Consider the following 22,281-nt stretch of genomic DNA (forward strand, 5'->3'; position numbering starts at 1 on the left):
GACCGGTTGTCTAGCAACCGAACACGGCTCATTATGATTGGCTGTTGGCAGTAGGGCGCTGTAAGAGTCTGTAAGAGCTAATTAATTTTTAAAATGGGTTTTTAGTTATGACAGTTTAGTGTAAAAGCAGACCTAAAAAAAAATATGAAGGTAACGCGAGAAGTCACGTTTTCTTTTTGATATATAGAACCGTTTTTGTAGCAGTAATATCTGTGATGTTTGTTGGGTATTTAAAAACTGTTAAGCAAGAAAACTAAGGAGATAGATATCCAAAATGTCAAACGTTTCAATTGATAACCTGGTATAATGTAGTGAAAGCATGCTCTGCATATGTAGCCAGATAAGCAATAATGAACCATATGAAGTGACTTTAATGCATATAAGAACAGAACAATTCAAGCACATGTTACGAGGCAAAGCAAGCAATACCACAGACTATCAATACCATCGCAGATAAATGTATATATTTTTTTATTTTATTCAAAAGTGTTTGTGTGTATTAAATCCCTGCACCATTAGCATGGACTGCCAATTCAAATAAAAATTCTGAGTAGCTTTAACAGAAGAGTTATGTTCCCAGTTATGTCAATTTCTAGGAAACTTTTTCATGGCAGAAAAAGGGCAGGTGGTGCAAACAATATTAGCAGTTTTACTTCATTTTGAGCACCACCAGTGAGCAAACATGTGCAATTCTACAGCCTTATATGGTAAAATCGAATGTAAAACAGCCATTAGCAAGTTTATTAATTGCACTTGTGCTTTTCTTGCGTTTTGTCCATTGGTCATAAATGTGAAGATTTTATATATGTAAATTTCAGGCAGTGAAAAAATTAAATAAAAACTATACATCCAAACAAAGCTATTTGGGAGTAAAATATCAGTCACTATTAAAATAAGCATTTCCTCAACTGGCATGTTTCTCTGCATATATATTTTAAGTGAAAAAATAACACGACTATGTCCTGTGAGATCCTATTACAAAAAAGTAAGACTGACCATGTCTTCTACAAATGATTATCAGATAGTTTTAACTGAACTATGATAATCAATAGACAATCCAGTGACAATCCAACATTTAAATTTGTGCAACTATATTTTTATCCAACTCCAAGTAGCTCACATGAATACAATTTGATTCAACAACATGAAGCCTAACGCATGTTTACATTTTAGAACATAATGGGATCTAGTCACTAACTGGTACAGGAACTGCTCTGAATTCAGATGGTTTGAGCAAGGGGTCCGTGGAATCTTCTTTCTTTGCCTCAAGCCACCATGTTGTCATATCCCCTTTGCCCTGTTGGATTAAAAAAAAAAAATTAGAGTGACGGGGTGAATGTGAGAGAGGAAAGGGTCATGTTGCAAAGCATGTGTTCCTTCGAATTTTAAATAAAGCCATTAGGGTTTGATGGAGGGCAGAGAGCAGCAGCTGAGGCCACCTCCCAGCAAGACATCACAAGTGTTGGCACTGCAGTCATGTCCCTTGGGGCAGAGAAGTAAACCCCACCCCTGTAATCACACTGGCACCACCCAAAAAAGAGGTTTTAGGTTACAATGTGAATGAAAGCCTGAAGAACTGGTTAACTTCCCATGAGAAGAAAGAGAAAAACAAAGATTCAATCAGCCTCTTTGCCCTTGGAGTGAGGTTTAGAATTACCTAACTGACAAAGGCTGCTTTGGAATTTGAGGTACCAGCTTGTATTAGATTTGGAAAACAACAATTATTAAAAAAAGAAAAATATAGAATTATGTGCAAAAAATTCAGGAACAGCATATTAAAATGTCTAATCACTATGATAATTACATTATCAACTGTGGTTGGGAATGGGCTAAAGATAGTCTTCTCTGCATTATTTCCTGTGATGTCTGGATTTGGTTACAGAATGTCCAACATGACTGTCCAAAGTGACATGTTTTGTGACACTTTGTGTCTGTGAAGTGTCTGGAAAACATACCTTAACATTGAGTGTCCCTCTGCACGTGAGAATATATCCTCTAAGTGTGTGAAGCAAGTCAGCCGTGGCCCCACTCACCTGGATCTTCAGGGCTGCAAATTTTATTTTACTATTATTATGTACATGTATAACTGAGGAATACAGAGGACGAACACAGAGAATTTATAGCCACAGGATAGAGGATACACACAAGTCACAACTTAATACATTTATTACAACACTGGTTATTAGAGAGCACACAGTTTTATACTAAAAATTAAAATTTGAATCTGATAACTTCCACATTGAGAGATTCATTACCTTCACTTGTTGATTCCATGCGTGACGCTGTGTTGACAGTGTCTCCAAACAGGCAATAGCGTGGCATTTTGGTCCCAACAACACCAGCCACAACAGGTCCTGGCAGGATAAACATTGGTATGATCATATTTATATGATATTACCCAGTCATGTTAAAGTTTAAATTTGAAGTAGAACAATATTCATCGCAAAAGTGTCAGAGGTAAAAGCAAAGAAAAGGGTTTTCTATAATGACAAAGGGACACGATCATTTACAGGTGAGGAACTTTTTAGTAGGTTATAAAAACGGCATCCAGTGTGTCCTCAGAGTGGATTATGGGCATGTAAAACATCAGTTTACATCATGCATGTATCACTTTATAGTTTAATTAAGAATTATAGAATTGGATTGTACAGACTTATATAATGTAGAAGTACGAATCGTCCTTTATTCAAGTCACTCACTTCTTTCCAAGTCAGTGTTTATATCATCTTTCATACACAAATGTAGTCCAAGGTGCTTAAAATTTGATAAAAAGTGATTGATCAACATGATAAAGTAATTTGAAGATTAAAAGTGACAGAAGCTCATCAATCAAAGATAAGCCATATACACACTGGCAAGTCATAAAAAGCGTAATGTATTTTTATTGCAGTGACCTTAACTACATGCAGCTGTAACACCACACTTATCCCTTCATAGGCGCAGGTTGTTTAAAGTGGCTGTACTGCAGTCTTCAATCTCTGACAGCTGTAAAAATGTCTCATGACCTACTAATATTTGAGACGCCTACAGTACCTGAGTGGATGCCGGCACGAATCTTGAGCTGCGTGTTGGGCTTGTGAGGGATTTTAAAAGTGTGGCAGACACTGACAAGATCCAGAGCCATGCTGGCTATCTCCCCAGCATGATTGATGCCATTTTCTTTAGGGACTCCAGAGACCACCATGTCTGAACAGAGGAGAATACAGGAAGAGTGAGAGATATCCTGCTAAGAAGCAAAAAAATCAGATCACCATTAGACAGTAAATCAATAAATTGCTTTTAGATGATAAATCTTTCAGCTACGTTTCTCGCTGTAATCCACTTCAAAGCTAAAATCAGGACTTCAGATTTGTTTGTTGTCACTTTACATTACGACTCTGCTTCATCAAAAATGATTTATCTCTGTACTTACAAGCGTCGCCTATTGTCTCCACCTTGTATACATCATAATTGTCAATGATGTCATCAAAGCTGGTGTAGAGCTGGTTAAGGAAGTCGACGACCTGGTGGGGTGTGCTGGCACCAGACAGCTGAGTAAAGCCGACAATATCACTGGAAGAGGGGAGTAATATAGCATCAGTCATTCCCAGTTTAATTATCTTAATAATTGATAATATGATCTTTTTATATGATAATAAAAAAAGAAGTAAACTGTATGTAACATAACAATGACATAACACAAATTAAGTGTAAATGAATTACCAAAATAATATACAATAATTCAATTCAATCATATTTCACTGCAGAACAATCATGCAAGGTGAGGTAAACCAGGAGAGGTACAATTGGATTTTACCTCTCCTGGTTTTGAAGACATCTACTGAGGATAGGATATGATGTTTGAAAAAAAATTATACAAATTGCTTTATTTGCAAAACACAAACCTGAAGTAGACAGTGGTATTGGAGAAGCTCTGAGCCTCTGCTGTGCGGCCTTGACGAAGGTCATCAGCCACCGGCTTTGGTAACATGCCTGCACAAGAATTTCTGACCTGAAAAGGTTCTGTTTTTGGCAGTAGGTATTTCTCCTGCTCCACCAGATGGCAGCAAGTACACAGTGATTCATTCAACACTAAAGCTTCACCAGTAAACCAATAAAATGTTGTCAGGATTTTTAAAATTAACCATCAATTTCCCTATCCATATGCCTCATATAAGGAATGTATATGCACACAATACCAATTACACATCCAGTACTGCTTGCACAATATTATCAGTGTGTTCTGTGCATCACCAAAAACAATTCCAAAATATTTCATATCTCTTAATTGCATTTCTCACTTACTGTATAACAGTCGATCTGTTTTCTGTTTCTCTTGAAGAAGGTCTTGTGTTCTTTCAGCAACTATGGCCTCCAGATGTTTGCTGTACTTCTCCATCTGTAGTTAGACAAACTCTGTCTCCGTAACAGTCCAGATAGCTTTATACAGTGCATGAGCATTCCTGAGCATTTCATTTAGTTGTATTACAGAGGGTTATTACCAGGTTCATCATCATGTCTACTGGACTGACTTTGTGTGGGTTCATCTTTTCAAGCATCTTCTTCACCTGATCGAACGTCGGCCTCATGGTGACGTTGTGAGACCAGCACTTCTTAATGAGCTGCTCAAGATTCCCAGAGAAGATGATTAGTTATACAAAATAAGGCTTTTAAGATGCATCTATTAGTGTGTGACTTATATCCCTAAGTATTAAGTTATTCGATGCAAATATCACACGTGACAGACCTCACAGTAGTCTCCCTGACTGGGACAATCAGTGTCTGCTTTCCCTGCTTTGAGTTCAGGCAGAGGGGGGCGCCACATGAGATCCATTCTCACTCCCTCAGACGGATCCTGTAAGAGAGCACTGCTGGTTACAAAACAAAGATCAAAAGGACACTGAAGGTTGTAATCTACAGTAAGGGTTGTTATACTCACTAAAATTAGGTCAGAACGAGTTGCGATCTCAACCAGAATGATGGAGTAGCTGAAGGCAGAAGGCAAGAGAATATAGCGAATGCAATTTCCTATTTATTCTCTTGGGCCAAGATTCAGCAGAAACACTGCGCAACTAATAATAGCTGTGAGGCTTGTTTCTCTGCCGTAGTGTAGACATGTAGACATCAACTAAAACCAAACTGCTTGTGTTGTGCCACTCAGACACACCTGTAGACGTCTGCTGCTGCTGTCATATTGGAGCTGCTTCCCAGCAGGACTTCTGGAGCACAGTAAATGAGGTTTACATCCCCACAGTTGAAACCGTTATTGGTGGCTTCAAAATCCTCCTTTCTGTAGGCAGTGAGTCCATAATCTGAGTCCAAGAAGAGACAAATATAGAATGCAGCAAAGCATTATGTTTTTTTGTTTGTTTGTTTGTTTGTTTTTTAATTCACTTTGTTATTATGATAACATTGCTGCTAATGCAGGATGTGACCAAGTAGTGATTCCCATAAAGTTAAACAGACTCATTTGTGTAACAGCTGAGAACAAATCGTGTTGATGATGGTATTTTGTTACCTGAGATTTTGCACACCCAGCGGTCATCAATGACACAGTTTCTGGAGTGAAGTCTTCCATGAAAAGTCTTGTGCTGGTGGAGGTAGGACATGCCACGGGCAATGTCAGTGGCAAAGGACAGTCTGCATGGATAAACATTATACCATTATGCCATAAATAATATTTGGTCACACCATACCCAAAATGTAAAATTGTGACCCTAGCTCGCTTAGCATTAGGTCTAATGAGAAAAACATTTTTTAAATAATAGAATTCTAAGACTATATATTTTGAATTGCGGTGTAAAGAGACATCTTCAGCATTATTTACTGACATCTTATCATTGCATGTGGTCTGTTTATTTGTTCCTTTATTTGGCACCTGTTTCAGATGTAGCACAATTAATCTCATTGTACACCAATCAGGTATAACATTATGACCACCTTCCTAATATTGTGTAGGTCTCCCTTGTGACTCCAAAACAGTTGTGACTCATCAGAGAATGGACATGGGTCTTCTGAGGGTGTCCTGTGGTGTCTGGTAACAGAATGTTGTAAGTGGGGTCTTTGGGTCCTATGGGTTGAGGGGAGGGGCCTCTTTGTCTAACCTGCCTAAGATACCTCTGCTGTCACTAAACGTTTTATTAACATTCATCAAACTGTCATGTAACAAGATCAGGTATATCTTGTATTTGTATCATCATCAGATTCTACATGTATCTATATTGGTACTACAAATCAAGGAATTTGACCATGATCAACTTCCCAGAACATAAAAGTGTCTAGTACCTATTATAAGGTATATTACATTCACCCACCTGAAGCCCCAGTTAATGGGTATATCATCATTCAGCAGGACATCAGATAAGCTTCCTTTAGGGCAGTGCTCTGTGATGATGCTCACATAAGGGACTTCAATAGAGCCTCCAATGAACTTGCATAGATTGGGGTGGTCTAGTTGCCTGACCAATGGAAATAGTGCAGGAATGAGATTTTGGGAGTAAAACAATACTTTTTTTCTGTTTTGTTCCATTTGCTCTGCGAGTTTGCCATCACCTGACTTCCTTCACCTCCTTTCTGATGGTTTTGGAAAGGGTGAAATGTTTCTTGTGGATGTGTTTGACCGCCACTGTCCTCCCATCACTGCAAGACAGTTACACAACAGAGTAAACTCCAGTGTGGAAGAAATACTTCAAAACTACAAAAGTCGCTGTAGTATGTTGGTGACATGCAGTGAACAGTGCTCTACTTCTTTACTTCAGTGTTTTTGGACCCTTAGCATTTATCAAAACTAGTAATATAACATCTCACTATATTCCTGGTTGTATGCATCCTTGTTTGAAGGTAGTGTTGACCCCAGTGAACACGGTCACATCAGTGGTTCGACTGACAGTGGAGTTACTCTTCACATGCTGGAGGCTTGTGGTGCTGCCAATACCTATGCGATACACTCTCCCTGCAGACAGGACGGTTACAGGAACAATTAATCATGAATTCAGAAATAGACAGGAGACATTTAACAGCTTGAGTATGACGACATAATAACTCTATGTCCAGACATGACTGTTGTATGTTGTTGTCTATGGATAGACAATGCTCTTATTACAGGGCAAAGGTAAAGACAAAAAAACAAAAAAGCTACCCTCAAACTAAACACATCTGAGTCTGATCCAAAATTAAAAGGAAGTTAAAGTCTAGTGCTTCCACATGAGTAAAGGTGCTATGGAAATGCCTGTGAAAGTTGAAATCTTTTAGACATGTTACCAAATATTATGTTCTTGTAGTTGATGATCCAGCTTTCATCCCAAAACATTTTCTGTTTCTGATACTGGAGCCACTGCAGGAAGGAAATAAAAATGGGATAAACATCAACAGATGGTTCATCCGTGTTTGTGTGTGTGTGTTTGAGTGCGTGCAACACAGACTGACCACCATGGTGAGGATGAAGCCGGTGATGAACAGGGTGACTGGAAGTCCAATGGCCACTTTGATGCCGATGGACATTGGGCATATGTCGCAGTCTGCAGGACAGTTCAGACAGGTCTCCTCCAGCTCACAGACATCATCCCCACACACTAAGAAACAATCACACATTTTACATTTCTCTCCATTCAGTTTATTACTGATATTGTTTAGTGAATCAAAAGTTGCAACACACATTAATTCACCACTGGCTAAATTAAACTGTAACGCAAACGGCAAAATCACTGAGTGATACTTAAAGAGCAGATAAAATGTTGTTTCAAAGCCTGTATACATGTTTGCTGCAGTCAGAAGTGGCTCTCTCATTCTACCAGTACAAGAAAATGCTGAAATTGTAACTCTGCTGATAGTGTAGCTGTTGTTTTGTAGCTATTCTACTGCTGGGTCAGTACGAGCGTGACAGTGTATATAAGGCTTAATCTCAGTCTCTCTAATAAGCTACGACTGAACGCCTTACAGTTTCAGTTTGTACAAATGTGACTGTGATTGTTAGCAGAGGTGTAACAAGTGTTGCTCTGAGTGTTAGCAGGCTGACCTTGAGCACTGACAACAAGCACTTTGGACTCCAGTGCTGCATGCATCTGTCCTATTTTAATGTGAGCAATGACTGACGTGACCCCCAGATGGATTAAAACTACCTGAAATGAAATAGAAAGATAGATATTAAAATGTGTTCACAATCACTTGAAGAGCTGCCCCAGAGTTCAATGCAATTTTATTTATATAGTGTCAATAACATTATGTCCACCGACAGGTGAAGTAAATGACACTGACCATCTTGTGACAATTCAGTGTTCTGCTGGGAAACTTTTAGACTTTTAGGATGTTACTTAGACATGTACCATCCACTTAGATCAGACCAGACCAGACCAGAGACCCTCACCCCATAACAATGACACTTCTTGATCCCCAGCAGGATGCAGCCTGACACACACAAAAAAACTGAGGAACAACTCTCTAAATCCCCCCACTAACAACAACAACCACTAACAATGTTTTCCAGACACCACAGGACACACTCAGAAGGCACATGATGTATAATCATTATCATGATTATACAGTTTTGAACTGTTTCATATATTTTCTTTAGACAGGCAAGACTCCTGGTAAGTGTTAGTTTTCCTGTGGCTTCAATATTTATCAAAAATAATCTAGAAACATTGGGAGATGTAGAATATATTGTATGACGTATTCTGCCAGATCTTAATCGGACACAACAATAACCTTGCATTAAACATGAATATACTTTTGTTTCTTGCTTGATTTTCATTGGGTGAACTGCAACCCAGCTTGCTCCTTTCTCGTAAAAAGTAACTATCAGAGAACTAAATACAACTGTCTGACATGTTGATATGTAACAGATTAAAAGATTACATGCTTCACTAAGGCATTACATGATTGCACTATAATACATGCTGGTGTGTTTTGCCTGCATGCATGATGTGTTCTTCAACAGTAAACACTGAGATTTCTGCCATTCAGTCTTAATATCAATGAATGAAATGAAATATTTGCAGGTATAAACATGATGTAGTACTTGAAGAATAAAGAGATGTTAGAAACAATCTATTCTTTTGTAGGATTTAGTCTCGGTTTGCTCACCTTTGAAGTCCAGTATTTCTGGGTCATCTTCCCAGCTTTGGATACAGTGTGAGTCACTATTTTACCATCATCAGGGATCCAAGGCCCACAGATTCCACCTTGTTTCTTTGAAAAAAAAAAAAAAAAAGGTTTCTCAAAATCTCCCCTCTACAATACTGGGTTTAATGATGTATAATTTTATGTAAGAGGCAAATTCTATAATATGTGAGGCCATGCAGTATATAGAGTACACCACAATGGACTCACAACCAGTGAGTGAATTAAAACTCAATGATTCCCTTCGGTGTAATGGTTCAAGCACAAACACTGTACAGTATCTTGATTAAGAAAAGTTTGGGTGGATTTGTTAAAAGTTGCGTAATTAAAGAGTAGGAAAATAAATTCAGGATGTGAGGGCCTACAACAGTGAGAAATCCTGAGGATTATCCTAAGAATAAGGGAATGCACTTATAAAAAGGGATTTATGATGAGAGGTAACAAATCCACACTGGAGTAACTGTCTTCTCATATTACTTGGTATATGAAGAGGAGAGTGTGATCATAATGTAGACTATATTTGTTTAAGGTGAAACCAGCGTTGTGTACAAACCATAAGGCCCAGAGGGCAGGAGTGGATGTTGGCGTGGTACACACAGCAGTTCATTTCATTTGCGTTGTTCCAGTGCGTTGGACACTCGTGTTCTTGACAGAACCTCTTTGCCTCTGATGCGTCGCTAGAAGTGAAATTGAGGGGGTAGATAAGGACATTAATTCATGAAACACCCCTTGCTGCTACTTACTATTGAAGCTCAAACACAAACCTGATGCTGAGCGCTTTCTCAGCTATTAGAGCTTTTTACTTGAGAATGAAAACAGATTTTACTATCAGAAAGAGGTTATAGACTAAGGTTAAGGCTGATATTTAAGACAATCAAAATAGTGTTTATGTCACACCCACACAGACATACACTGTCTGCTCAGTAACTGCACATAGGTTGTCAGCTGTCAGCTTTAAACCGAGCGTCATAGATTCCATACGCTTGTCTAACACTTACTCACCTAAACTGGAAAATCTTGTTCCTGACAGCATACTCGTAGAAAGAATCTGAGGCCGTCACTGTATACGAGACATTGAACTCTTCCCCATTGCTTATTTTCTCTGGTGGACGCTGCACCCAGGCCATTTCCAGACCTGTGACATCAGCACATGCATGTTGACTTGGACATGCAAACAGTCGCCATAAGCATACAGTGCTGAGACAGTGATCTTTATTTGCCCATGTTCTGCAACATTTATGATTGACTGAGCCCCACCTCCAAAGTCACTAAAACTGTCTCCTAATATTGTCTCTGTCCTCTTCCAGCCAGGGCATAAAATCTACAGCTTTAATAGTCAAATCTAAAACACAAATCTTTGAAAACAGCCTCAGACGACGCACAGTCAGGAGGACAGGATCAAACATCGTACCTCCACAGCTAATCATGTTGTAATCATTTGGATTGTCGATCGGCCAACAGTCGTACTCTGTGTTGTCCAGATCATGCCAGCAATTCGCCCCCTGCTGACAGGAGAGGTAGTTTTCGTTTTATATGCATCAAGCCATTTTTGTTGTTTTTGTTGTTGTTGTTTAAACTATTTCTGAAAAGCCTAATGTGGGTAAAGTGGTTTTATTTATTATGAGTCAAAGATGTGAGCATGTACATGGATTAAATACACAAGTCAACTGTGAAGCTTTGTTGAGCCAAATGATAAAGAACAATTGAAACAGCAGCTTACATCAACATCTATAGAAATAGCCTGATAACAGAATATTTACAAAGGATGAAATCAGAAGCTCATAAGAAGCTGGCAAGAATGGAATAAGATTAATTTACTTTACTGTTGAACATGTTTTATTTACATGCTTCCTTATAATTCTGTCTTCTGTACAAGGCAAACACATTCTAGTAATTTTGTCATGAACAACAGTTGCACAATAATTGATGAACTATTAACTACTATAACCTATTTGAGAAAATTTTCATGCGGTAGGCTGAATTTACTACAATTTACTTTTAATTTTTTAATTCAGTTCAATTGAATTGTATTTATATACAGTCACTAATAATATAAATTGTCTCAAGATGCTTTACAGAACCTGGTCTACAAATTGTGTTTTATTCAATCTGTGCCACTTTATGTTAACTAACTGTATTCTGAATTTTCACTTTCAAATACGATTTATCCAATTAGTAGCACTACCTTAACCCACTGTAGTAAAGGGCTGCTTAAATATGTATCCATCAGCAATATCGTTGCAATACCACAATAAATCAATCGTGTGTGTGTGTTGCACATGCCAGAATTGAAAATAAGGCTGACTTTGAATATATTACAGTATATCAGTGCTGTGTGGAGTACTTTCTCATAAAATTACTTCATGATTCTACATACATACATTTACTAGCAAGTAAAAGACTCATTTTTGTGTCTGAATACTGCACTGCAAGTAACCAATGCACTGAAACACCCAACCCATGATTACATGCCCACAGCAACAAATGTTTCTGACAAGACAACAAAAGCAAGAGGGGTTCCTTCACAATAAAAGAATATGTGAATATTATCAACTCAGTTGCCCTAGTTATTTGTATTCCTTTGTCTTTGTAATAAATGCATATGTATACTGTGCCCTCATTTCACATTATAGTGCACCACATTAACAGTTTAACCTTAGAGTAACCTTAAATATCTGTAGTCATTCGACTGCAATTCCTCTCTAGCACTGAATTTGTTGCAATGATACATTTGTAAAACGTCCACACTGTGAGATCTTACCATTAAGAAGCACAGGCAGAGGGATGCTGCTATCCGTAAAGCCATGAGGAAAGCTGCTGTGGATGAACCTGCTTTGGATGGACTGAGTGAGTGAGCGAGAGAACAAGTGTGTGTGTGTGTGCAGTCACCTCAACAAAGCCACAGCAGTACCCTTTTACCCTCTGTCATCCCTCTCCCTTGTCCCTAAATGTCCAATCAGCTGAAGAGGCTCTCCAATCACTTTGACTTTTTCATATTCACAGTTCACCTTCACTGTCCTACAGGTTCCTGCTGCAGCTGAAGCCACCATCAGAGCACCCATTCTGTTGCTGTCCTTCTGCATGATGAAGATCAGATGAAGACAGTTTGGAAATATAAATTTTATTTTGTGTAAGTTGTAAATTGTATCACGTGTGACACACATGAGTGGTGACTGATGCCTCCCAGCAAAAAGGTTCTGGGTTTGAATCCACTGGTTGACTGGGGTCTTTCTGTGTGGAGTTTGCATGCTCTGTGTCTGTGTGGGTTTCCTCTGGGTACGCCGGCTTCCTCACACCATCCAAAGACATGCTTGTTAGGTTCATCTGTGATTTTAAATTGGCCATAGGTGTGAGTGTGCATGGTCTCTCTGTGTTAGCCCTGCCACTGACATCTCTATAGCAGAAGACATTTTTTTCATCTCTGTCGAGATTAAAAAAACAAACAAACTAAAGACAGCATTTCTGGACATCTGTGAAATTTAATTGGCTTTTTAAGAATGCATAATTACAGCACAGCTGTAGAAAAAGGCTGCCACAGCACAGAGTTTACAGTTCATGTTTTTGTGAAGGCTAAACCAGAGTGGCAGGCAGCAGAGGGCTCTGCTCACGACATACCGTACTCGCTACTATATAGCAAGTTAATGCAAGCCACATGACTTCAATTAAGTCAAACATCAATATCAACTAAAACATCCTGAGAGGTGTTTCACTGCACAAAAGGATTTTAACATGTCTTTATGACTGCAGTAAAGACCGATTACATCGAGTTTGAAGGGAAATGGCTGAGGGGTTTGTGGTTGCCAAGTGTAAACAACAGTCTTGCATTTCAAGCATGACAAGCTTTGTAAATTATAGGAAACCTGAAACTTCAACACATCTTTGAGGGAGAACCAAAGGATTACACTATGTATGCAGTAAGTAATATGTATTCCATGTTTTCAAAAGACCTGACAGTGATTTACAATTATATACAGCTGATTATAGAGATCACGTTTTAATGCTTTAATATTATGCTCTTCCTTCAGAGCACACCATTTTCCAACGGATGCTGATACATATATTGTCATAGGTGACCATTTGAGCACTGCTCAAGCAGAATGAGGTTATATTAACTGCCTAAAATTATACTAGATTCACTTAGTAAGACTTTGTGTCATTATTTTTACTGATGTATGTGCTTTGTAATCCAATTATGAAAAGGCTTCCTTCTTTCCACCAAGAATTTGATTATTTTCTCTCAGACTCTTTTGCCAGTAACAGACTGAATGGGAACAAGAGAGCACCCATTAATTGCCCTCAATTGAGTAAATGGACATAAATTGCCACTAGAAAATCACAAGTAATGGTACTTAATCAGCTGCTGACCACAGTCATGTTACTGGAGTGCTGCGTAATCCGAGGTTTTTGTTTTGTAAGATTTGCAGTGCTATCAAGAGTTTTTAGACTAACAACTACAATCAGTGTTTGTAAGTTAGTGCCAATCTAAAATCCAGAGACAGTCTCTTTTAGTCAGTTAGGATTTGCAAGTAATTACATGGTCTGGCAGATGCAGTTCCCAAGTGTGTGGTGTGTTCAGCATTTAAAAAGACATTAGTCACTCAAGCAGATCAATTACGATTATCATGCTGATGTTGAACAGACAGTACTGATCATGTTTACAATATTATGTTAGCATGTTAATTAGCACAACGCACAAAAAAACATGTTGAAGTGAGGATAATTTTGCAGCTGACCATGAAAGGAAATAATGGACACATTAAAATTTGGACAATGGTGCAAGAGAAAGTTTGGGGATATATTCATTCTGAGGTGGATATAAGTGTTGGTAGCAACCTTTACATCACTTTATACTATAGTTGATTAATCAAGAATTATTCTGACAGTGACAGGCATTCATCCTATGTTGATAAATATTACAAAACCAGTTTAGTAGTAAAGATATTTCAGTCTGGGCCAACAGTATAACCGTAAACAGAATATTTAAGCAATTTTTGGGGAACTCTGCATGCTGTTTCATCTCAAAAAGGGCATAGATGTCACATGAAAAAACAAAGAAATCTTCAAAGTTACTTAAAAGTCCAACAGTTGTAAAAAGTTACTCTGCTCACAAATGAACATCTCAGTTTAATAAACCAACCACAAGAGCTGCAAATTTTCTACCACTGATGTACGGTTCTTTATAGCAGCTATAGCATAAATACTGTACAACAGAAGAAAAGTCATTTGAATCCTGTCAATTATTTAGCCATGGTAACATCAAAGCAGGGGCTGACCTGTATGTGTGGGAAGGGAGTTTAAGTCTATTCAGTCATATCCTCTTCACTTCCTGCAGGCACACATAGTGTGCTAAACCTCCAGCAGGAATCCAGTGTGTTGCAACATCATTTTATGATCCTTCCATTGTCAGCTGTACAGCTGCTTCATCTGAGCAAGTAGCTCAGTAGCCATGCAGCGGGTCGAAGCAGGTGTGTAAAAATGTGACCAGAAGAACAAGTTTGTCACCGTGAGGTGTTGCAGGTGTGAGTTTACCTTTAGGAAACTTGATAAAAGGAGAAAAATGGAGCGAGAGTAGAGTGACTCTATTATCTATTCCCTAGATGCAAAACTGCTTTATAAAATAAAGCAGGTTGTGGTTTCCTCAACTAAACTAAAATTGCAGATAATTGTGAATTGTGAATACAGTTAGGTCAAATAGGCCCTTCAAGCAGCAGCCATTTAAACATGTCAAAGCAAAATGGGAGAGCAAGCGATAATTTATTATGGTTCAGTTCTATGTAATGTGTCATAGCAGTTCCAGCATACACAATATCAGTGCTGTGGTCCTTCTACACCAGCACCACCCAGCTTTGACATATCAAAATGGCAGCCATGAAGGAAATTACTCCTTACAGGGTCTACTCAGCCACACTTACAGCACAACAGTGCTTACAGCATACAGCTGCTTTTAAAACAGGAAATACTCTTAAAACCTATCCTTCAACCTACAGTGAAATCTACCGTGTTATAGTGCCTGACCACAAACAATATAGCTACACAGGATGGAACTGCCATCATAATTCAAGCATATATTCACACATTTCTATGCGAGAGAAAGCTGTATTGTGGCAATATACAAGTGTGTATCATATCTTGGCTTCTTTCTTCAGACAATGTAGATCAGTGGTGCCCAGGTTTAAATAACCCAGAGGGATTTAATGAGCAAGACACAAAAACAGAATGGGACGGAAAGAGGAGTCTTCCATTGTCCTAACCGAACAGCACACATTTGCATCTATTAGGGGACTTACAGGTGCATGAAGCTGTGAAAATTATCTCCATTTAACCACAAGTCCAGCTGTACAGTGAAGCAACTGGTCTGCAGACTCTCTTTCAAACAATACTGAGGACAAACGACTCACTAGCTTCTGTTTCAAGTCAACTCCAATCCGTGTCTTCATAAGGTTGTCACATCTGGAGACAAGTTCTGGAGAATTCTACACAAGATCCTTTTTCATGTCTTGAGCATTCCCTGATCATCATTTTTCACCTCCTCTGAGAGGCCCTGGCTGTTGCCCGTGTCCTGACCAGAGCTTAGCGGCCTGGCGTTTGCCTTCGTTGACCGTTGCCGACGAGTGCCATTGCCTATGCAGCGCAGGAGGTTCTTGAAAGTTGTCCACATTTCCTCGTCTTTGTAGGAGTAGATGCAGGGGTTCATGACTGAGTTCATCACAGCCAGAAGCAACAGCCAGCGTTTTAATTTCTTGACATTACAGGTCTCACAGTTGAGGCCGTCCAACAGTAGAACCACCAAGCCGGGGGTCCAGCAGAACACAAAGGCCCCTAGAGAAGAAAATAGCAAATGACATGCTGTTATCTTCAACTATCCTTTTTTGAGCTCATTTGTGAGAGTGAGATGTGACAGTCAGTAGATTTGATCACTTATGGAAAGACAGAATAGAGTCTGCAAATAATTAATCCAAGTTTCAAGCAAATAAATTTTGACGTGCAAGAAAGTAACATCGAGTTACTCTGGTAAAGAAAAACAGTAGTAAAGACAAAGTGTTTTGCGTGTTTTGCACTCACAACTTGGCAACCTAACGATTTAATTTGCATTGTATTTATTTTAAATAAACTATCCCACACTGTTGTCTTACATGTCTTTGAACATAATTAACCAGTAAGATGAAGTGTGTTATTTTGGGGCTTACTCTGGGACATTTGGAGTTTGTTTTGTTTTTTTCACTGATCAGCCATGACGATGAACCACTTAACTGGAGTTGATAAAATGTCAAAAAATTGGGACAGGATATTAGTAGCATATTGTGCTTTTGAAAGTCCGTAGGATGAGAATATTTAACAGGTTTAAATGAGTACCGAAATCATGAAAGCTGTCTGTGTGTTTGCTTCCTCTGTGATGAGTTATTTGCTTTGTTTCCTCCAATATCCAACCACTTGTCAGAATGTAAGAGGACATTCAGACTCTAAACACTACAAACATATATAAACAAACCAAACCTACTGAGGACTTAACAGAGAATTGCTTTTTAGTGCAATATCATGACAACAAGTCTGAACGGGTTGGGAATACAATGTTTTTACTATTGTGTTAAATACTTATCACTGTGTGTCTGGTAAATAATAGGTCACAGGTCTACTAAGGCAACTGAATAGCCATCTACTTCAAACATGTTTGGGCACAATACAGATCCACTAAGGGATTTCTTGAGATGAGGGAAAGCCACAAGCAGCAACTTGTCTGTACTACCAGCATCTTTGCAGCCTCAATATGCCTGTAGAACAATAGAATGTACTGTACTAAAAGTACGAAAGCTCACTTAATTTCTGGATACATGTAGACAGGCAGGGTCTGGTGGAAGTGTTTTTATGTTTCCCTCTTTGCTTGAAAGCCAAGATCTAGGCTCATATTTACAATGTATTTCTGTTTTTATATGCCACTTGTCTTTCATGTCAAGACTAAAATATAAGAAGGAGAACCTAGTCCTTAAACTTACTAGACAAAATTAGATATACTAGTTTGGTTTTGGGTCATTCGCTCGACTCTTCATTTCAAATCCTTCTGCACTCTTTTTTACTCTAGAGTTAAGAAAGCACGTGTAAGTTACGTGTGTCTCTGGACTGGTTTGTCCTGTTGTAGTTTCTGCTTGAGCGGACTGCTTTACACCTAGCACAAGAGTTTTTTTTTTTTTTTTTAACTGACTTAGCCTGACTTAGCCCAGTCTACATACCTCAGATGCCTAAAGATTTCATTTTTATTTCATTTTTGAACTTTAAAAATGTTCCATCAACTTTTACATACAAAAAAATAAACTTCTCTTAAAAACATAATAATAATCTGACACTTACTTAATTCAAGTCCAGAAACTTAGTGTATTGTGTACTCTGGAGATTTTCACATCAATTGTGCCAAATGGACCATAACTGGCTGGTTCACAAACTAATTGTGATGTTGCAATATCGTGCAACATCACAATTAGTTGTGACAACGGGCATTTAAGGTGATGATAAAGAAACCGTCTTTTCTTGGTGGCCTGAAAGTGAAAACCATCTTTCAAGGTTTAACAAAATAAAAGAAATCCAAGCACAATAATAACAATAAGCACAACATTTTGAGTGGGTGGGGGGGCTTTAAAGATGACACTTGTGTACCAAAACTTCCATAAACTAAGGAGAAGTGCATCTGAAAGCAATTGACAGTCCTCAAGTATAGGTTGTTTTTGGGTGTGGAGGAGGGGATGTTCACTGAAGGCCAGTGTGGTGTGGTGGATGGTACGCCACACAAGCTATGGAGCAGTGTCCTTGCAGGGAGAGTTAATTACACAGCTGTTTGTGTACAGAAGCAAACAGCTCCTATACTACATACAGTGCAGAATGAGGCCAACTGGCTGCCCAAGTTTGCAAACAAATTACAATCACAATCCATTCTTCAGCAAGGAGAAGAATGGTTTTATCTGAATAATGTGTAAGGAGAGCACGAAAAACAAACAAAACAAAAAAAACAAACAAACAAAAATAAAATCAAACTGAGAACATATCTGACCTGTAGAGTTTTCTGAAATGCACTAATCAGCTTTAGATTCTGAGTTTACTGCACTTATTGTGTATTATACTTGACTCACAACTTGCTTCTAATGACCTGCATTAGTGGCCCAGTAGAGTATACTAGTACAGTCCATTGTTCCATTCTTAAAGGAAAACGCTCGGAGGGGGGCGATTTAAATACTGCACCTCTATTGTAAGGTATCCTGTTGCAAGACTTAAACAAAAGGAGGATATCTGACTGCATCATCTAAGATGGAAATGTATGAGTAGAAACCTTTGGTACCAAACATAAGCACAACAAATCTTAATGAACTATTTTATGATTGTTATGATTATATTTGCTTTTAATTACTTTTGGGGGAAACTTGATAATCTATGAAATGTATAATAAGTTTAGCAGTGCTAAGCATTCTTTAGTCTCAGATTCTCAAAACTGAAGTTTGGAGTATTTATTGTAGATTGGGGAAAAACGGCTATTTAAAAAGGGAAATGTGCAAAGAGATGTTAGTTACCTAACAGTCTCAGGAAAGAAACCTCCATTTCATCATTTGGCTTTTTTGCTTTCATTTAAGACTACTCATCAATTCCAGGAGACCATATTTTGACCCATTATAGTCAGTAATGTGAAATATGGCTGATCTGTGTGATAAAAAACTCACAGCTTTCTATGCTCTGACTCACTTGTGTATCATCAAACAGCTGACACTGACAGCAATGTTATGGAGTTGCACCTACCAAGCACAACCATGACAGTCTTGATGAGCTTGATGGGCGTCCTCCTGCGGTTGATGGAGCCGCTGGTGTGTGGCATGAGTACCGCTGTCTTCTTCTTGACGTAAGCATAGATCCTCAGGTAGATTGCCACCATGATGAGGAACACCACCAGGTTAGAGGCTGACCAGAAAATCAGGTAGCTCCTGCTAAATATGGGAGCCAGCTTGGAGCAGTCGTCCAGGTTACAGATACAGTTCCAGCCCAGACTCGGCACAGCCCCCATGAAAATTGAGATGGCCCACACTAGCACGATCAGTAGGGTCACCCTCCGCTTTGTCAGGTTGCTGTGGACTTTCCAGTTCATCACAGAGATGTAGCGCTCCAGAGCTATGACCAGCAGGTTAGCAAGCGAGGCTGAGAGGCTGATGTCCAGAAGCCCTTGTCGGATGAAGTATCCTCTCACTGTAAGTTTCTGTGACACCTCACCTGTGTTAAACATGAGGTACACGTAGGCTATGCCTGCTAGGAAGTCTGAGGCAGCTAGGTTGGAAAGAAGATAGTAGAAGGGGTAGTGAAACCTCTTGTTAGTGATGACAGCCGCTATAACCATAGCGTTGGAGGCCAGGATGAAGCAGCAGAACAGAGATCCCACCACCTGGACCAGGATGAGCTGAGGTCTGTCCCATTTATCTTCATGGCCACTTTTGTTGTAGAAGAAGGCCATAGTCTCATTGTATGGACAGCTGTCCTGCTTGGCCATTTTAGAAGTAAATCTATGACATGAGGATACAAAAGTCTTATTATTAGGCAACATTTAACATTTCACACAGTCTTCTATAACAGTGAGTTTTCATCTTCAAATTCAATGTGTATTTTACTTCTTTCTGTTGTGTATTTACAACACTTTGCCAGGAGAGAGCATGCAGATTTGAGAAATGCAGTCTATTACATCTAAGTCGAAGGTAAATAGGATGATAAGAGTGTTGAAAAGTCTAGTCGGAAATGATTCACTTAGTGCCAAACCTTCAAGGCCAAAATGCCTCTGGGGATAAGAGAGATTAAAAGGCTGAAAAGAAAAGAGCACACATGCCAAGACTCATTTAAGAGCAAGAAGCTTCTTTGATTAAAGCTAAAAATCACAGTGTGAAACATTACTGAAGCAGAACAAGATAGTGGCCATAGAAACATTAAGCCACAACAATCAGCGAGTAGCCTACAAGAAGGCACTCGAACATTTTTACCTGTAGTGTACAAACACTACAGGTATGCTGCATGGCAAAGGTTCACAGCGTAAAATGCAGGGTTGACAAGCCTTGTTATATTATACAGATTCACTGCAACCTGTCCGACCTGGCACGCCAACGAAGGGAAAAGAACATTTTCCCACACTGATTTGCTAAATAGATAAAGTACTCGCTTGTACAACACGGCAAAAGAAACAAGGCAGACAAAACATATTATGCCGATTAAAAGGCGCAATTTGTTATCAAAACGAAGAAGAAATGGTAAAGGAACAAAGAGCCAGGTAAGTTTACCTGTGAGCAGCGGGGCGTCAGTAAGAGTTGCGAAACTTTACTCCGGGTTAACGATCATGTTTTCCCCGCAATCTCGCAGCTGTGGACGGGAGGAGGTGACAGCGGAGAGTCACAGGACAAAGTGAAGGCTGAGGAGTTCAGCGTCTACTGCTGGAGACTTACTTTCTGCGCAGTGACGCACAGGGCGTGAGCCACCCACACTCAACTGAATTCCTCCACGAATCTAGACAGATCACTGAAGTCCTCTGCGTTTTAATAAATGACGATTTGCTTTCCTCGGAAGAAATAGTCCACTTTGCATCCATCTGATTAATTTTATGTTTACAGAACTCCGGACTATGAAATTCACCTGGTGAAACCTGAGCTCAGATAATTCGTTTCTTAACTAAATTTCAACTTGGTGAGAAGTAGCCTATAAGTAGCTCCTGCCTTGGATTTTAGCAGCCTGCACATTTGCCACGAAGAACATCATAAAATACTTTTGTATTATTGTTGCTCCTCTGCATAACCAAAATGCAGAGACGATTTTCTCTACATTTTATCTAGAAAATTTTCTAGATAAAGAAAATAAAGAAAATCGTGGGAGGACCTTCTAACACATAAGAGAATATAAATATTAAACAGTTTATTACAAACTTTTAGGGTTTCAAAAGATCTTTCCTCATTTGCAGCAATATCTCCTTGAAACCTGTTTGTTCTAATAATTAAACACTTTTTTCCTTCTCTACTTTGCAGTCAGCTACAAAATGATGCATAAAGTAGAATAAATGTGTCTTTTCCTTAAGTGACATCAACAATAAATTCCTATATAATTGATGAAAACATAATCCATGACAAACTGTTGGTCAAAGATTCCACTGTTCAAGAAGCACCTTTCCTTTTCATAGTAAGAGCACATTTTGCAGCTTCTAATGCCTTTCATTTTAAAGTCTTCACTGAGAAAAGAAAGGGGGCCTTTAAATCTGGGCCCTGGCTCTTCTCAGTTTTGTCAGGTAAGTTTACAACAACTACAACATTTGGAATCACCAGTTTTGTCTTACACATGTGTATTGGCAGTTGTCATTAGCTCGCCTCATATTTTCAACCTTGTTTTGAATATTGTCAATCTAAAAGCCGCAGTTCTTCTTGTGAGAAGTCTCGTTACAGCTTGTCTTCACACCTTGAGGGGATGGTAGACTGAATAAGATGACTCATACTGTAGTTCGGATGTCTTACAAAACTCCCCCCTTACACAATTACAGTCTCAAATGTCATCTGACTCAAAGGAAAGGAACAACATTTTTGAAAAGACTGCAGTGTAACTTTATTTTAACATTGACATTTTACGTCTGCTACTACCACCTGGACCACGATGAGTTCCTGGTACTGTTCAATCAAACCCAGCACCAGCCGTCTCATAGGTCCCTACCAATGCTGCCAAAAAAACTCTGACCCATTGAGGTATTGGACACTGGACCTCTGGTGGTGTTCTATGGTGCCCATCACCAGGACGCTGATAGAGAGTCTTTTGAGCCATTGGGTCAACATCTTTGGATCTTTGAGGCAAGGGAATTACTGGAGGAGTAGGCTGCCATCAGGGAGTGCAGTTGCCATGACGCATTTGTGTATGCTGTGCAATAATGTAAAGTGGTTGGTGCGAGTAGAGCATCAGACTGTAATAATATCTATTACTTCATCCATCAGTGATGTAATGTTTTGGCTGATAAGTAAATATGAAAAACATGGACAAATGAAAGAAAAAAAAGATTCAACCTCTGGTAAACTCTTGACAATTATATCCAGCACTGTGTTTTGGTGCATAGCACCAGTTTTTGCAGCAACATAGAAAACAACACAGAATCCAGTTATTCAGCATTTAAATATACAAACCTTAAAATGCTATGTAAATTTCCAGGAC

General features: G+C 39.0%; 2 protein-coding genes across 2 annotated transcripts; both read right to left on the reverse strand.

Annotated features, from left to right (window-relative positions):
• Positions 1–374: 374 nt before the first annotated feature.
• Positions 375–10,590, reverse strand: LOC125009554 (atrial natriuretic peptide receptor 2-like). Its single transcript, XM_047587605.1, has 22 exons — positions 10,508–10,590; positions 10,099–10,231; positions 9,650–9,773; positions 9,061–9,165; positions 7,994–8,096; positions 7,405–7,550; positions 7,240–7,312; positions 6,787–6,931; positions 6,532–6,618; positions 6,294–6,437; positions 5,498–5,619; positions 5,147–5,291; positions 4,919–4,967; positions 4,727–4,834; positions 4,482–4,601; positions 4,285–4,378; positions 3,885–3,972; positions 3,413–3,552; positions 3,034–3,186; positions 2,256–2,354; positions 1,956–2,047; positions 375–1,297 (listed from the first exon to the last, which is right to left on the reverse strand). The coding sequence occupies exons 1-22, from the start codon at positions 10,521–10,523 to the stop codon at positions 1,187–1,189; spliced, it is 2,397 nt and encodes a 798-aa protein (XP_047443561.1). The 5' UTR covers positions 10,524–10,590; the 3' UTR covers positions 375–1,186.
• A 1,965-nt stretch (positions 10,591–12,555) lies between these two features.
• On the reverse strand, positions 12,556–21,545 carry lpar3 (lysophosphatidic acid receptor 3). Its single transcript, XM_047587249.1, has 3 exons — positions 20,385–21,545; positions 18,871–19,622; positions 12,556–15,915 (listed from the first exon to the last, which is right to left on the reverse strand). The coding sequence occupies exons 2-3, from the start codon at positions 19,607–19,609 to the stop codon at positions 15,587–15,589; spliced, it is 1,068 nt and encodes a 355-aa protein (XP_047443205.1). The 5' UTR covers positions 19,610–19,622; positions 20,385–21,545; the 3' UTR covers positions 12,556–15,586.
• Positions 21,546–22,281: the final 736 nt, after the last annotated feature.

Source organism: Mugil cephalus, chromosome 6 (assembly GCF_022458985.1).
Source record: "Mugil cephalus isolate CIBA_MC_2020 chromosome 6, CIBA_Mcephalus_1.1, whole genome shotgun sequence".
Taxonomy (NCBI): domain Eukaryota; kingdom Metazoa; phylum Chordata; class Actinopteri; order Mugiliformes; family Mugilidae; genus Mugil; species Mugil cephalus.